Source organism: Vulpes lagopus, chromosome 5, assembly GCF_018345385.1.
Source record: "Vulpes lagopus strain Blue_001 chromosome 5, ASM1834538v1, whole genome shotgun sequence".
NCBI lineage: Eukaryota > Metazoa > Chordata > Mammalia > Carnivora > Canidae > Vulpes > Vulpes lagopus.
Window position 1 is genome coordinate 4,405,550 of NC_054828.1, and position 15,233 is coordinate 4,420,782.

The 15,233-nt window shown below is 52.9% G+C and overlaps 1 protein-coding gene across 1 annotated transcript; it reads right to left on the reverse strand.

Annotated features, from left to right (window-relative positions):
* Positions 1-797: 797 nt before the first annotated feature.
* RIBC2 (RIB43A domain with coiled-coils 2) lies at positions 798-15,181 on the reverse strand. The gene is made up of 7 exons (XM_041756608.1): positions 14,962-15,181; positions 14,007-14,088; positions 11,866-12,210; positions 7,952-8,070; positions 6,199-6,426; positions 2,153-2,319; positions 798-876 (listed from the first exon to the last, which is right to left on the reverse strand). Exons 1-7 carry the CDS (start codon positions 15,073-15,075, stop codon positions 798-800), a joined length of 1,134 nt encoding a protein of 377 aa, XP_041612542.1. The 5' UTR covers positions 15,076-15,181.
* Positions 15,182-15,233: the final 52 nt, after the last annotated feature.

Below are 15,233 nucleotides of genomic sequence, written 5' to 3' on the forward strand. Positions count from 1 at the left end.
ACGTACACTTTCTATGGCTCGTCCTGGAGGGTAAGGAGTATGCCATGGTCCCCTCTGTCCCCCTTTCCCCTCCTCCCTGCTGCCTAGTGACATGGTGGTGGCACCTGGAAGCAGCATCCCTGGACCACAAGATGGGAGATGCCAGAGCAGGGAGGGAGCAGCACTTGGCTTGGTCTTCTGAGAGCAAGAGGGAAGTGGCTTTGCTGAGGCCACATTTGCTTTGGGTCTCTGTCACTGGAGCCAGGAGAGTGAGGCGTGTGTTTGAGAGCTGGACTCCCTGGGCTCAACCCCAGGCCCATCACTGCCATCAGCATGACCTTGGGCGAGTCACTTAACATCCCTAAATCTTAGGCTCCTCTCCGGGAGCACGTGAGTAATAACGATACCCACCACCGGCTGCCGCGAGAGTGAAATTGTTCTAAATGCCTTGCACATAGTGAGCACCTGTGTTAGCTTTGACAGCAGCTGGAACTAGGGTCTCAGTGAGATGCAGGCCCCCTCAAATGCCCCTCTCTGGGATGGTCCTTTGCAGGGTCACATCTGCTCCATCCCTGTGGCCACAGCACCCACAGCTGCTCCGGGAACATTCTCTGAGCGGAGCTGCACAGAAACTAACGCTTCTTGCACACATACAAGCATGGGGTTCCGTACCTGTTGACCCAAGGGAGAAAAGCAAGAGGGTTTCTCTGAAACAAGGAATGTATTTCTCTTTTTTTTTTTTTTAATAAATGAGACTCTTCACGGCCATTGCATTTTATGCATAAACAATTCAGAAGAGAAGGACGCTGTCTCTTTCGTTACCGACTTCTTGTATTAAATTGCGTGAAATAGTCTTCAGTGGGTTCATTTGTACAGATTTCCTCCATATATTTTTTCCTGAAAATAAAACGAGGGAAAAAAAATCCGCAAATACCTTGTTTCTTAAATATCCTACCTTTTTTTTTTTTTTTAAGATTGTATTTATTTATTTGAGAGAGAGGGAGACAGAGCACGAGCAGGGGAGAAGGACAGAGGGAGAGGGAGAAGCAGACTCCTTGCTGAGCAGGATGCCTGCAAGAGCGCTCCATCCCGGGACTTTGAGATCATGACCTGAGCCGCAGGCAAACACTTAACCCACTGAGCCACCCAAGTGCCTCCTAAATATCCTACTTTTTGTTTTATTTTACTTTTTAAAAATATTTTATTTATTTATTCATGAGAGACACAGAGAGGCAGAGAGACAGGTAGAGGGAGAAGCAGGCTCCCTGTGGGGAGCCTGATGTGGGACTCGATCCCAGGACTCCAGGATGACACCCTGACCCGAAGGCAAACACTCCACCACTGAGCCACCCGGGTGCCCCAATATCCTCCCACTTAAAAAAAAAAAAATATATATATATATATATGTATATATGTATACATATATACATACATGAGTATGGCTGTAAAGACATTTGTTCATCCCATCTGACTCCCCTCAGGTTATCTCTACTGCTCCTTTGGGGCCCCCAACAGAAGGGACCCAGTAACGGTGGACCCACTGGCAAACATACGGGTGGTTCTCTGCCAAGTTCAAGCACAGAGCTCGACGAACAGATTAATGAGTAATGTTTTTTAACGAACAAGTTCACATATGGCTCTGCATTTGACATTTTCTGTAGCCGGAACTCTGAACTACTCTTGGGGTCCGACCATGACGGAGAGACTCCAGCTTGCCCCTGGCAGCCCAGGAGGCCCCTCCCTGCACCAGGCAGCTGGCACCATCCTCCCACTCCCCCAGGCCCACCCAGGGGCCTCCCCTGGGGTTCCCAGTGCCCTGTGTACTCCATCACCAGCACCCAGTCTGAGCTGCTGGGGTGGGGGGAGGGTGCTAGTGCCCGCATGAGCACCTCCCAGGGAGCTGGTTTCCAACCACTTAACCCCTGGCCTGTGGCTCTCAGGCCTCTCCCCTTCCTGTTTGAATCCTATAGCAGGAGGCTGTGCTGGGCCCAAGCCGCTGCTGGGGGGCCTCCAAGGGGATCAACAGCTCGGGTCTGGAGCCTCAGGGTGGGCCTGCACAGCCTGCCTCAACCCTCCCCACCACTCAGTCAGATCTCCATTCGGACAACCCCCCATCCCACCTGCTCCCCCGACCCGGCCACCCCTCCCCATGGCCCTTGGCCCAGGCCCTCACTGCAAACGCTGCTCCTTGGCCAGGCTGAGGTTGTTGCAGTCCAGGGCCCTGCGCAGGTCACGCTGCCGGCGCCGCTGCTGCCGCTCCAGGAGAAGGGCAGCTCGAGCCATCTGCACCCGCCGGCAGTCCCAGTCCATGTCTCGCTGCCGCTCTTCTTCTTGAAGCCTCTGGAGGGAGGACAGGTGACTTGCCACCCCCCATCCCCAGACCCGGAAGAGAGCCTGTGACCATCCAGGAGAATCGGCCTCTTATTTTACAGCTGGGGAAACTAAGGCTCGGAGTGGGGGGGGGGGGGGGCAGACAGGTGAGCATCGTCATGCAGGAAATCAGCAGAGACCGCCCCTGCCTGCCACAAGTCCAGGTAGCCCAGGGGCTTCCCATGCTTGTAGGGGCCAGCTGGCCCTCTGAGGTGTGTAGGGACAGCAGCTGCCAGCCCAGGGCTCCGTAGGAGGGCCTCCCACCCAGGATGCTGCCGGCGGGCCATGCTGCCGAACACTGGGATCACCTGGTCGCTTCTAGAAGGCACGGAAGTGACACCCCCACCTGACAATGGACTCATGAGCTTGGGGGGAATTTCTGCATCTCAGCTCATTCCTCATCACCTTCCAGATCCCTCTATAAAAACCACCGAGCCTTAGAAGAGGAAACTGGAGTAAGGCAGAGGGAAGGGGTCACTCTCCCAAATGTGAGTAGTTTTATCAGCCATCCTGCCTATGGATCACCGCTTCTACAGGAAAAGGAAGCAAAAGCGGGTGCTGCCGGGTCTGAAGACAAGCACACCTCCTTCCCTTCCATGGGCTTCCACCCACCAGATGAGCAGGGCTTGAGTGTCCAGTGGCCCCATAGACCTGGGGCCGCCGGCCACCATGTGCAGACAGGCAGAGGCCCTGGCCCCCCTCCCAGGGACGGAGACGAGGCTGGCACCTGGTCTTGCCACCTACTGGGCCAGTCATTTTGCCTGTCCAAACCTCAGTTTCCTTACCTATAAAATGAGGCTGCTCACAGCCGCCCCCGTCATGACACAAGATGCTTCAGTCAAGAATACAGAATGGCGGGGGGCATGCTCGCCCTGGACTCAGAGACGGATGGCCTAACTAGTCTACATGACCTCAGCTCTCCAAACCATCTACACAGGTGAGAAAGGTGGCAAGAGGGACGGGCACCAGGGAGCACACAAGGGTGTGGGGAGGGGGAGTATTTGCGAATGGTGAGACCTAATGTAGGCGTTTTTTCCCCTTTGTGTTTTTCTGTCTTGATTTTCTGCAAAGATCAAAAATCAGATAAAAATGCCACTTTGGGGACAGATGGTTGACCTTCCTTGCCAGACATTTGGGCTGACTTGCAGGAGAGAAGGGCAAAGCAGGGCCCTGCAAGGGTGACCAACATTCCCTGCATCTGAAACCTACCTTAGGGCTCTTCTTGGGCTGCTCCCCCACCTTACCCCCTGGCGGCCCCCCATCCTGGCTCCCAGGCCCCCCGCTGCCTCTCACCCAGGTGCCATCTTCCCTCCCGCACAGGTGACCCTCTGGGCCTGGAGCAGAGCGGGCAGGGGAGCCGTCCCATCCACTCCTCACTTCCTGAGCTGGGCTGCTGCCCCTCGCCCTGGACTTGCCAGCCTGGAAGCTCACACTGACCACAGCACCTGCCACCGCACCCCAGGTCCTCCTCTGCTGACCCTGGGGCGGTGCCCCCCATCCCATAGGCCTGAGAACTTTCCTTTCCCTGGCTTGTCAGTGATTCCCCTTCCTCTCCAAGGACCTAGGGCCAACCTGTCAGCTGTTACCCTCTGGGCACAGCCTACTGGTGACCCTCAAACTCCAATGGGCATTGAACCCCCAGGGAGCTTTCCCAGCCACAGACTATGGGCCCTACTCCAGGGTTTCTGATTCAGGGGGCCTGGGGTGGAGCCTGAGAATCTGCATGTCTCCCAAGTTCCAAGGCAATGCCAATGTTGCTGGTCCAGAGACCCCACTTTGAGAACTCTTGCCCCCACTTTGTCACTACCAAGAAGGCCAGGCTCCCTGGTATCACCTTCAAGTGCCCCAACCCCCACCACCTTTCTGACCTGCCTCTTCCACTGGGTCCCCACGCAGGGCCCTCCCATCCACTGACCACACACTTTCCACTCTCCTGGTGCTCCTGCGTCTTCGTCCACCCCCCACCCCCACCCCAGTTCAGCCCAGCATCCGTGGCTGACACCTGGCCCAGCAGACACCCTCAGCACCCTTGAAACTCTCACTTGGACAGACTTGCCAGGGGCCCAGGGGCCCCTCACAGCTGAGCGTGGCCAGGACAGCCCCTGACAGTGCTCACTAGGGAGACTTCAAGGTCATGCCCTTCCATCTCTAGGGCCCCCCACCCCTGGCTCTGCCTGGCCATCCTGCCCTCTTCCCCAGGCCATCCCGTCCCAGCTCTCCGAGGTGACCATTGGCACCTGGTTCTCTGTCCTCAAATCCCTAACTGGATCCCCCACCCTCAGCTGCTATCTTCCTACTTCCCCAGGAAATTGGGTCTCCGGAAGAGAAGCCCCGCAGGCTGCTCCCACAGCCAAGGACAGTCAGCCTGACTCCCACCCACCCCAAGCTTCACTAATGCCTCGGTGCCTCATGCTCCTGCCAACCAGGACACAGCTCCAGCAAGTCCTCACTGGCATCAGTTTCCCCGTCTCTGCTGTCATCCTCATGGAATGACAAGTATGCTGTTATTTCTACAGTCAGAGAAACCAAATGACTTGACTCCGGGTCCCCAGCAGCTACCACCCCGTTTCCCTGCACCCTTTACAGCAAAACCTAGATAGTGTTACCTGCCTGCCTGTGACCCCTCTATCGCCCCCACCCCTCCTCCAAGGATGCTCCAGGTTGAGTCCCCAGGACCGCCACCTGGACCCAGCATTCAGGCAGCAGCAGAGCGGCAGGGTCTGACCCGGGGGCTCCCTGGCTGGGCCCCTCCTCCCTCACTGGCTGCCCTTTTGCTCTTCACAGACCATGGCAGGGGTGGGGGCTGTCCCAGGACTCAGTCCTTGGATCCCTTTGCTAGTCCATCTTGACTCCCTGCATGACCTCAGCCAGTTTCACTGCTTTAAACGCTGCCTGCGTGGTCGTGTCCCTATGCCTGTGTCTCCCACCTATACCTTGTTCTGAACTCCAGCTGCTGGCTCTACTTGGAGGTTGTGGCAGAAAATATTACGTCCCTCCCAGTAGCCATTTTTCTTTCTTCCTTAATGAAACAATTGCCAACACCTTACTACCCCTGGAATAAACCCTGCATTTCCCAATCTTACAGTTTGGGGCAACTCTGTGACTGAATGTTCTCTAACGGAATTTAAGTGGAAGTGTCCTGTGAAACTTCTGAGAAGTGTCCTTGGAGAGTCCTTCCTCATTCCTTCTTCCTGCTAGATGAAATATGCATGTGGGGGCTGGAGCTCAAGCAGCCATCTTGCACTAGGAGGTGGGAGCCAGTTACCAAGGATGTTCAGGTACAAAATCCTAACAGACATAGATGCCTAGTGGACATTGCATTACACATATCATATCCAAAGTTGCACTTGTGACTTCCACTCCACCTACCAACCTGCGCTTTCCACTATCTTCCTATCTCAGTAAATGCCAACTCCATCCTTCTGAATGCTCAGGCCACAAGGCCTGGAGTAATCCTTAACTCCTCTGGGTCTCATATGCCACACCCAACCCTTCAGACTGCCTGAATCCCGTTCACCCTGCCTGGTGGTCCTTCCCCAGGTATCTGCATGGCTCGTTCCCTCCTCCTCTTCAGGTCTTTGAAACCATGTCACTTCCCAGTCCCCTGGTGACTCCCCTCAAACCCCGTACCCTCCATTCCCCTGGCCCGGCCTTACTTCTACCCAAGCACTGTCACACATGTGTGGGATTATTTGGCTTTTATCCCCCAGCCCCACCCAGAACATAAATTCCTTGAGGGCTTCTTCTAGGGACAAGGGCAGCGCAGCTATAACTAGATGCTGGAGGAAGACAGCAGGTGGCACAGGGCTACGTCTGGGGGCTCTGTGAGGGGGGATGAGGGGCGAGTACCAGCTTCTCCTGGATTTGCTGCTTCTGAACCAGGCGGATCTGCTCCAGTTGCTCCTGGGTCATGCCCTTCCAGCGGTCTGGCACCACACGGTGGGGCCCGAAGGAGCTGGCTGCCTGCTGTGGGTTCTCCGAGAGCAGGTCCCCGCGCAGCAGATTGGAGATCTCAGCCACGTTGTCTTCTTGTTCCTGTTTTTTCTCTTGAATTTTCCTTTCCAGTGATTCGGTGGCCTGCACAGGGGGGAGACATTAAGGAAGATGCCCTGAGTGACCCCATGGGGATCGAGGCACAGATGGGCAAATCTCACTGGGGGCCCTTGAAGGAGGAGTTTGCTAAAGTGCACCTGGGACAGGTAGGAGGGGGCAGTAGACTCATCAGACATGGATGTGCGGAGGCCCTTGGATCCTGGCTGCCTGGATGACAACAGGCACATGGGCTGGGCCGAGGGACTCCCTACCTGTTGCTTGTGTGTGTAAGAGCTGCAGCTGTTTGCACTGATTTGCCAAAGCAGGGAGCTGTCTTCCCAGGTTAGGACGCCATCTCTCCCTGGCGTGGCTTCCCTCACCTCAGGGCAGGGCTCTGGGCCCCTCCTGGTGGCCCTGGTCACCCTTGGATGGCTGCAGGCCACAGAGTGCACCCAACAGAGTGATTGACAACAGTGGTGACTTCTTTCTTTCTTTTTTTTTTTTTTTAAGATTTATTTATTTATTTGAGAGAGAGGGAGGCAGAGGGAGAGAGAATCTCAAATGGACTCGCCACCTGCCCTGAGCATAAAGCCTCATGTGAGGTTTGATCCCAGGACCCTGAGATCATGACCTGAGCCGAAATCGAGAGTCCAACGCTCAACTGGCTGAACCCCCAGGTGCCCCAACGGTGGGGACTGAGATTTGGGAGGTGTTTCCCACCCACCCCAGCATGCATTAGCTCACTCTGACTGGCACAGGTGAGTGTCCTCATTATCCCCACTCTACAGATGACAGAACTGAGGCATGTGGCTAGCTTTCCCCAAGGAGGCAGACAAGGGCCTGGTCTTGTCCCTGCGGAGGTGGGCTCCGGGGCCTGCCACCCACCCTGACTCCACGACACACATCTAACAAAAAGAGCAGCCCCCCCACCTCGAGGGAGACTCTCCTGTGTGCGTCTCCTCTGTCGAACTGGACTGACCTGCTGGGAATTTGTCCTTGAGGACAGCTGTCTAGACTTTTGTCTAATTAACAAAAGGGATGGAAAACAGGGAATGGCCAGGCGAGGAGGAGTCTGGGAGGAGTTCCTACAGAGTTTAGAGGGGGTGTCAGGAGCCACCAGGAGTCTGCTCTAATCATCCCCATAGTAATTGCTCCCATTAATGAGCCCCCGTGGACCTGTTCTTGGTAAGGACCAGCGCTCTGAGAGGTGACAGAGAGGAAGGGAAACCGAGACAAGGTGTCAAAGCAGTGCTGGGTGGCATCCTTTTAGGTAGATGTCATGGTCCTCAGTATTTGAGAAGAGCCTGGGGTTTAGAGGGTCTATTGAGACCCTCACCCCCACCAAGGCTCGCATGACTAGTTTTGTTGAATTCACATCCTGATTCAGAGCTCCGGAGCAGGGACTGGGTGTCATTCATCCCTGTACCCGGGCAGCCCTGGCAGAGCTCTGTGCAGGTGTGGCGTGAGCAGGTGAGGGGCTGAGTGTGGGCAGGGGAGGCTGGGGTGCCCCGGGGGAGCGGCCATGGCTGTAGCCGTGGGTGTGTCCTCCCCCATAGAGCCTGGGACGCACCTGGCTCTTGTTGAATTCTTTCACAGCTACACAAACCGCCTTTCTGGTGGCGCTCTCCAGATTCTGTAGATGCTTGGCTGATTCATCAAACTGCAGCCTTGTCTTCAAGTACAGGTCCTCTGAAAATGAAGCAAAATGCAGTCAAATCTTGCAGGCTCCCCATTCCAGCTCCTTCCCAGGGGAGCAGAGCACCCTGGGGCATATCCATTCATACAGACAATACCTGCAGGCCCTACCCCAGCTCCTTCCCAGGCATGCAGAGCACCTCTTCTTATCCTGCCCTCTTCCACAGAGCAGGGCTGCTCATGGCTGCGGGGACACTCAGTGAGGGGATTCAGGTAAAGCTCTGGGGTGCAGGGACCGGCTGTTAGCTCCACTACCTGGGGATCGGTGATGTGGGCTGTGGTCCTGGGCTGGGGCGCTGGTTGTGGAGGGGCTCTGAGCAATCATCCTCACAATGGGCAAGGGAGTTCTGCAAGGGGAACCAGAGGGGGCTCCCTAGAGGACAGGTGTCAGAGTGGGGGGAGATATTCGTGCAGTCACAGTGGGACTTTGGAGGAGGAGCATCCAAACAGCAAAAGCTAAAGATTTAGCGTCAGACAAGAGCAGACCCCTGTCCCCACCCAGACATTTTCTTTTCTTTCTTTCTTCTTTTTTTTTTTATTTATGATAGTCACACAGAGAGAGAGAGAGAGAGAGAGGCAGAGACACAGGCAGAGGAAGAAGCAGGCTCCATGGGAGCCCAAAGTGGGACTCGATCCCAGGTCCCCAGGATCACAACCTGGGCCAAAGGCAGTGCTAAACCGCTGAGCCACCCAGGCTGCCCTACCCGACCTCTCTGAGCCTACAGCCCTCTTTTGGGAGGCAGGACAGCTCCTACGTTGCAGGGTTGTTACACTTTTTTTTTAAGTCACCAGTCACAAGGTTCTCCTTATGGTCTTATGCCCCGTGATGTCCTTGTTATCTCCAAACACAAGGATCAAGGGGTGAGTTCATGGCCTTTGCTGCTTTCAGCTCCATCTCCCCCACCTCCTATGTTTATACCTTCCAGGTGACACAGTGACACAAGGAGAACCACACGGACTGCGCCCTTTGTGGGCACGGTGTGGTGTGTGCAGCGGTGGCAAAGACATCACGGCTTTTCCTGCCTTCGTGGAACTTACTGTCCGGAGATGAGCAACATCATAAACAAGCAAACCCCGAAATACATCTATGAATGCATGTGGAGATAGTGCTCGAGAGGGGAAGGGTCCCAGGGGAGGAAGTGCTGGGAGTACCCACCTCCAGTGGAGGTGGGTGGGGGAGTCAGACGCTTCTCCAGGAGGAAGTGACCTTGAAGCTGAGGCAGAAGGACAAGAAGTTGGGTGGGGAGCAGGTGCAAAGGCTCTGATGGGATCTGCCAGGATCCAAAAGTGAAAGGAAGCCAAGTAGCTGGAAGGTAGTGAGTGAGTGGGGTAGGGGGCAGAGCTGGCCCGGGGTGGGGGGCTGCTGAGCAGCGGCCCAGCACGCAGGGCCCCACAGGCTACAGAGGATTTTGCACTTAATTCCATACAGAATGGGAAGCCACTGGAGGGTTTTAAGCTGGGATGGGGTGAGGGTGACATTGTCCAACTTGACGTTGATTAAAAAGTAGCATTCTGGAGGCGCCTGGGTGGCTCAGTGGCTGAGCATCTGCCTTTGGCTCAGTCGTGATCCTGGGGTCATGGGATCAAGTCCCACATCGGGCTCCCCATAGAGAGCCTGCTTCTCCCTCTGCCTGTGTCTCTGCTTCTCTCTCTGTGTCTTTCATGAATAAATAAAATCTTAAAAAAAAAATTTCTCTGACTGCTATGTTGGGAATAGAGTAGAGAGGACAAGAAAGAAAATGAAGGACAATGAGAAAGTCCTTGGCGTGGTACCTCAGGTGGTTTGGATCACCGTGGTGACGGCAGGGATGGCAGAAATGGACAATTCAAAATATACACAGGAGGTGGAAGGACAGGGGTTGAAGATGGCCTGGAGATAAGGGTGGCTCAAGGAGGACTCCTGGGTCTGTGGCCTGACAAGGGACAGAGACGTCATTCACTGAGGGGAGGAGGGTGGAGGGAGGAGCAGAGCTGGAGAGAAATTCAGGGTTACTTTCTAGAATGTTCTGAGGTGCCTGGGGAGATGTCCAGGGGGTGGTTCAAGGACCAAGTCCAAGGCTGAGACAAAGGCTCTCATCCAGAGATGGAAATGTGGAGCGCCTGGGAAGTGGGTGCAATGTTTTTAAAGGCCTATGAATTCATTCTTCAACAGCTACCTATGTGCCAAGAACTAAAGATAGAGCAGTGAATAAAACAGACAAATCTCCTGCCTTCACTGAGCTTGGTATAGGATATTGGGGACAGGAATGACAAATACATGATCGTATAGTATGTCAGTGATCACTGCTATGGAGACATGGATAAGAGAGTGTGGGGATGTGGGAGGGTACAGGGGTGCAATTTAAAAGAGTGGTCAGGAGAGACCTCTCTAAGATGACATTTCAGCAAAGGCCTGAAGAAGGATCAGGGGCAGGCTTTGCCAATGTAGAGGGAAATGTTTTCAGGCAGAGGAAACAATAGGTGCAAAGGCCCTGAGGCAGAAGTGAGCTGGACACTCTTAACGTTCTGAGGAAGCCAGGGTGGCAAGGGTGGAATGAATGAAGGGAAGTGTGGTAGGAGATCAGTGCAGGCTGTGAAAACCTTATGGGTCCTAAAAATGAATCTGGCTTTTATTCTGAGTGAAAAGAGAAGCTATTGGAAGATTTTGAGCAAAAGACCTAGTTTCATTTTTAGCAGGATCATCCTGGTCGCTGGGTCAAGAGGAGATTTCAGAGGGGCAAGGCCTGAAGCAGGGAGACCCCTTAGAGGCTGTTACAATAATCCCACTGAGATGTGCTGATAGTTTATTTCAGAACGGTTGCAGTGGGTGTGGAGGGAGGTAGTTGCAATTTGAGATGATTTGCTGCTGGGCCAGATGTGGCATTTGAGAGAAAGGAAGGAATCAAGATGCCTTGGGGTTGGGACTTGCACAACTAGAACAGTGGAGTTCCTATTGACAGAGGTGGAAGGTCAGCTTTGGGGGAAGGTCAGCCAGTGTGTCTAGTATTGACTTTGATACATTTATTAGACATCCAAGAGCACAGAGATGTCCGGAGGTGACTGGATGGATGAGTCTGGATTCAGGGAAGGGTCCAGGCTGGAGATGTAAATCTGGGGAAGGATGGTCTGTGGGTGGTATTTAAATCCATAAGACTAGCTGAGATCGCCAAGGGAATGAGTGTAGTTGAGAGAAGAGAGGGGCAGAGGGCCCTGGTCAACAACAACATCCAGAGGTTTGGCAAGTGAGGAGAAACCAGGAAATGGCCTGGGGAGGAGCACTGGGATGACGATGCATCTGGGAAACCAGTTGGGGGAAGTAGTCCCAGGAAGAGGAGGAGGTGATCCACGATGGCACAGGCTGCAGGTGAAGGAGAGGCCTGGAAATGGAGCTTGGTTGGGGCAGCATGGAGGTCCTGGTGACGGTGGCCAGGCAGGTTCAGGGCAGGGTGAGGGCAGATGTCTGGTGGGGGTGGGCTCAGAAGCGACAGGAGATAGCCATCTGGGGAGACCTCACCCCCAGAGAGCAGAGTGAGAAGAGAAGAGGGGAGAGGAGGCTGGGAGGAGGGTGGTGAGCTGCCTCTGATGGGGCCAGCTGAATCCTGGGCACCGAGCACAAGCTCAGAGCAGGGTTCCTGGGTGACTGCTATGTGGCTGAAGACATTTATACCCTGGGATGCAGACCCCTGCTCCTCATGGCCAACGCAGCACATCTATAGGACTTAAAAGACAAAAATGAAGCTGGGGAGAAGACCAGGGGGCCAATTTGCCGAGCAAAGTATTGAGACCAATTCCTCCTCCTTGCTTCATTACCTGCACATCTCTGGTGGGCACGGGCATCCTCCCATTCCCTTTGCTGTTGCAAGGACCACTCTCGGTTTTGTTCCTCCTGGAATTTCTTCCTCTCCCGGAAATTTAAATCCTCTCCCATGAATTTCTGCATTCCCGATATGGTATTCCGAATATCATTATCTGACTGTCTCGCTGGAAGATCTTTCTTAAGGGCTAGGGGGTCAGATAGGTCAAATTCACGACGCGTTTCTGGCCTCTGGAAGCTCTGCTGGAAGTCATTGATGGCTTTACAGAGGCTTCTCTTATCTCTCCTTTCCCGGCCTTCCAATATGCATGTGATTTTGTCATTATGCCTCATTTCAGCGGCTAGAAGAAATATAGCATACCCGTAAGATTAGGTTCAGAGAAAAAATAAATTTGAATCCACTTTAAAAAATAATTTTTGGTGATTCTAAAAGTCACATAAGCCTCTATAGAGGTAACACAATCATCAAAGAATTAGTATTCTGAATATATAAAGAGTACCTACAAATCAGTGTTAAGAACCAAACAGGGGAGCTTGGAAGCTGGGGCTGATCTCAGGAGCCTGAGATCTTGACCTGAGCCAAAATCAAGAGTCAGTCGCTTAACAACTGAGCCACCCAGGCACCCCATCACTGATTAATTTTAAAAATATGTTGAATAATGGGAATCCCTGGGTGGCTCAGAGGTTTAGCGCCTGCCTTTGGCCCAGGGCATCTTCCTGGAGACCCAGACGGAGTCCCACTTCGGGCTCCCTGCATGGAGCCTGCTTCTCCCTCTGCCTGTCTCTCTCTCTCTCTCTCTCTCTCTCTCTGTCTTCCATGAATGAATAAATTTTAAAAATGTTGAATAAAAAAAGTTGCAAAAAGATTCATTCAATATATTTACGTAAAATTTAGGTGAAGTTTTAAAATACACACACAAAATTTTATATCATCATGACTATATACATAAACTGTATAATATTATAAGAAACACGTATGGAAATGATACACCTGTCAAGGAGGAAGAGGGAAGATGAGGTGGGCGAGAGCTCTATCTATAGCTATATATACGCACATATACATGTGTAGTGCTTATCTATATGTATGCATACAAAGCATTTATATGTTTTTATATATACATTATAGCATTTATATATCTATAGCTATAGATATACATACATATATAGCATTTAATTCTCAAAAAGAATACTTAAAATAAGATCTCTAAAGCCAATTTGGCAAAATATTAACATCTAATCTGCAAGTAGTTATGTATGTGCTTGTCATATTGTTCTTTTCATTTTGAATTATTTTTAAATTAACATAAAAAAGCTGAACTGTTCAGAAACTAGAGAAGAAAATAAAAGTTCACTTGTATTCTATCATTTCAACATCACCACTGCTTACATTTTGATAGATTTTCTGTCTGTCTTTTTCTAAGCTTATTTTTTAAAGTATATTTTAACATTTAGGGGCGCCTGGGTGACTCAGTGAAGTGTCTGCCTCTTAATTTCAGCTCCGGTCATGATCTCTGGGTCATGAGATCAAGCCCCCAGTAGGGCTCCATACTGGGTGCGGAGTCAGATTGAGAGTTCCCCCCTCTGCTCCTCCCCCCACACTCACTCTTGCTCTCTCCTCCTCTCTCTCAAATGAATAAATCTTTTTAAAAATATCCTTATGGTACTTAAAAAAAATAAGCTAGACTTGTTGTACCTGCTGTGGGAAAATGAATTCTATTTGAGATTTTTATCTCAGAGCTACCACACTACCATATCTAGCTCTGAATCCACGCAGGAGTGTGAGCTGAGAGTGTGCACATGTCATCTAGTGCAAGCAGCTGTCCCCAGGAGAAGGTCTGGAACCTTGGGGCACAGAATGATGTGTGTGTAGGGTTTCTCATAATCAGTTTTTAAAGAAAACTGATGCAAATGTACATTTACCCTTAAAATATATTTCCTGCCACCTACATAGAATTCAATAGCTGTTTTCCTTTGAAGAGAGAAAGAATCAGCACATTAATTGAATACAATCAACGGTGAAATTTTAAAAGGAGGGGGGAGTATGAAAATGATGAGTTTTACATCTTTGAAGACATGAGAACTGGAGTCTAGAGGTACCCGGCCCTAAACTGCTAGATAGGCTCCAGGAAATTCTCACCAAAAGTTTCATGTCTAGCTTTCTCTGTTGCTTCTTTTATCTTCTGGTCTTGAACCTGAATATCCCAGGCTTCTGTGTCTCCCTGGAAATGGAAAACAAGGGGAGACCAGTTACAGCCAGATAATTTTAGTCAGTTGAACTTCGGGCCGACCCTCTCCTCAGGACCTGGACCCTCTCCTCAGGACCCCGGACCCCAACCCTCTCCTCAGGACCTGGACCCCCCCCCCCAAAAGCCTGCCACAAAACAAATAAATAGACTGGAAGCAGCCCCTGGCAAGTGTAGAAAATCTGGCTCAGGGAAAGGAGATGTGCTCAGGTCTCCGTTGAGCCAGTGGGTGCAGGTGAGCCCCTTCCCTACTGCAGGACTCCATTTTCCTGCTGAGCAGGTGAAGGGGTGCAGCGTCTGGTGTGCCCTGCAGGTGAGGGGGTGCAGTGTCTGGTGTGCCCTGCAGGTGAGGGGGTGCAGTATCTGCTGTGCCCTGCAGGTGAGAGGGTGCAGCGTCTGGTGTGCTGAGGTGAGGGGATGCAGTATCTGGTGTGCCCTGCAGGTCAGAGGGTGCAGTGTCTGGTGTGCCCTGCAGGTGAGGGGGTGCAGCATCTGGTGTGCCCTGCAGGTCAGAGGGTGCAGTGTCTGGTGTACCCCACAGGTGAGGAGGCGCAGCGTCTGGTGTGCCCTGCAGGTGTAGGGGTGCAGTCTGGTGTGCCCTGCAAGTGAGAGAGTGCAGTATCTGGTATGCCCTGCAGGTGAAGGGGCTCCCGCCCCTCTCCCCCCGCCACAAGGTCAGCAGCCCATTCAAGGAACCCGTCTTCCCCGGGAGAGCCGTCAGCCTTTGCAGCTGTACCTGCATCCGCGGGCCCCCCCCCCCCCCCCCCCCGCGGTTCGCCTCCGCTCCCGCCGCCCGCCGCCCTCGCCACCCCCCGCCCCGCACATGCCCTCCCGGCCCGCGGGCCTCACCCCTACGATCCGGTTCCTGGCGTTGAAGACCCGTTTCTGCCTGCACAGCTCGTTATGCCTTCTTTTACCCAGAGCCAAGTCCTGCCCCAGGTCCCTGGGCTGCGCTAGCTCCATGACTGGAATCGCGAAGAAATTCTACGGGTTTTTTAAGGCCTGCGAGGTGAAAAGGGAAAAAGACAACGAAAATAAAAGTAGCTGTAGCCTAGGAGAGGCTGGTTCCGTTGCAACACGCGGCCCCTTCGCGAGCTTTTCAGTTCGGCTCTCCGCTACCT

What these genes read in the sequence shown, in the direction of transcription:
- RIBC2 (XM_041756608.1), bottom strand. Translation starts at nt 15,075, where the DNA reads ATGGAGCTAGCGCAGCCCAGGGACCTGGGGCAGGACTTGGCTCTGGGT. An exon ending in AGCTAGACATGAAACTTTTG is followed by an intron (nt 12,211 to 14,006) that starts GTGAGAATTTCC and finishes TATTTCTTCTAG; the next exon opens with CCGCTGAAATGAGGCATAAT. An exon ending in TGCCCACCAGAGATGTGCAG is followed by an intron (nt 8,071 to 11,865) that starts GTAATGAAGCAA and finishes CTTCATTTTCAG; the next exon opens with AGGACCTGTACTTGAAGACA.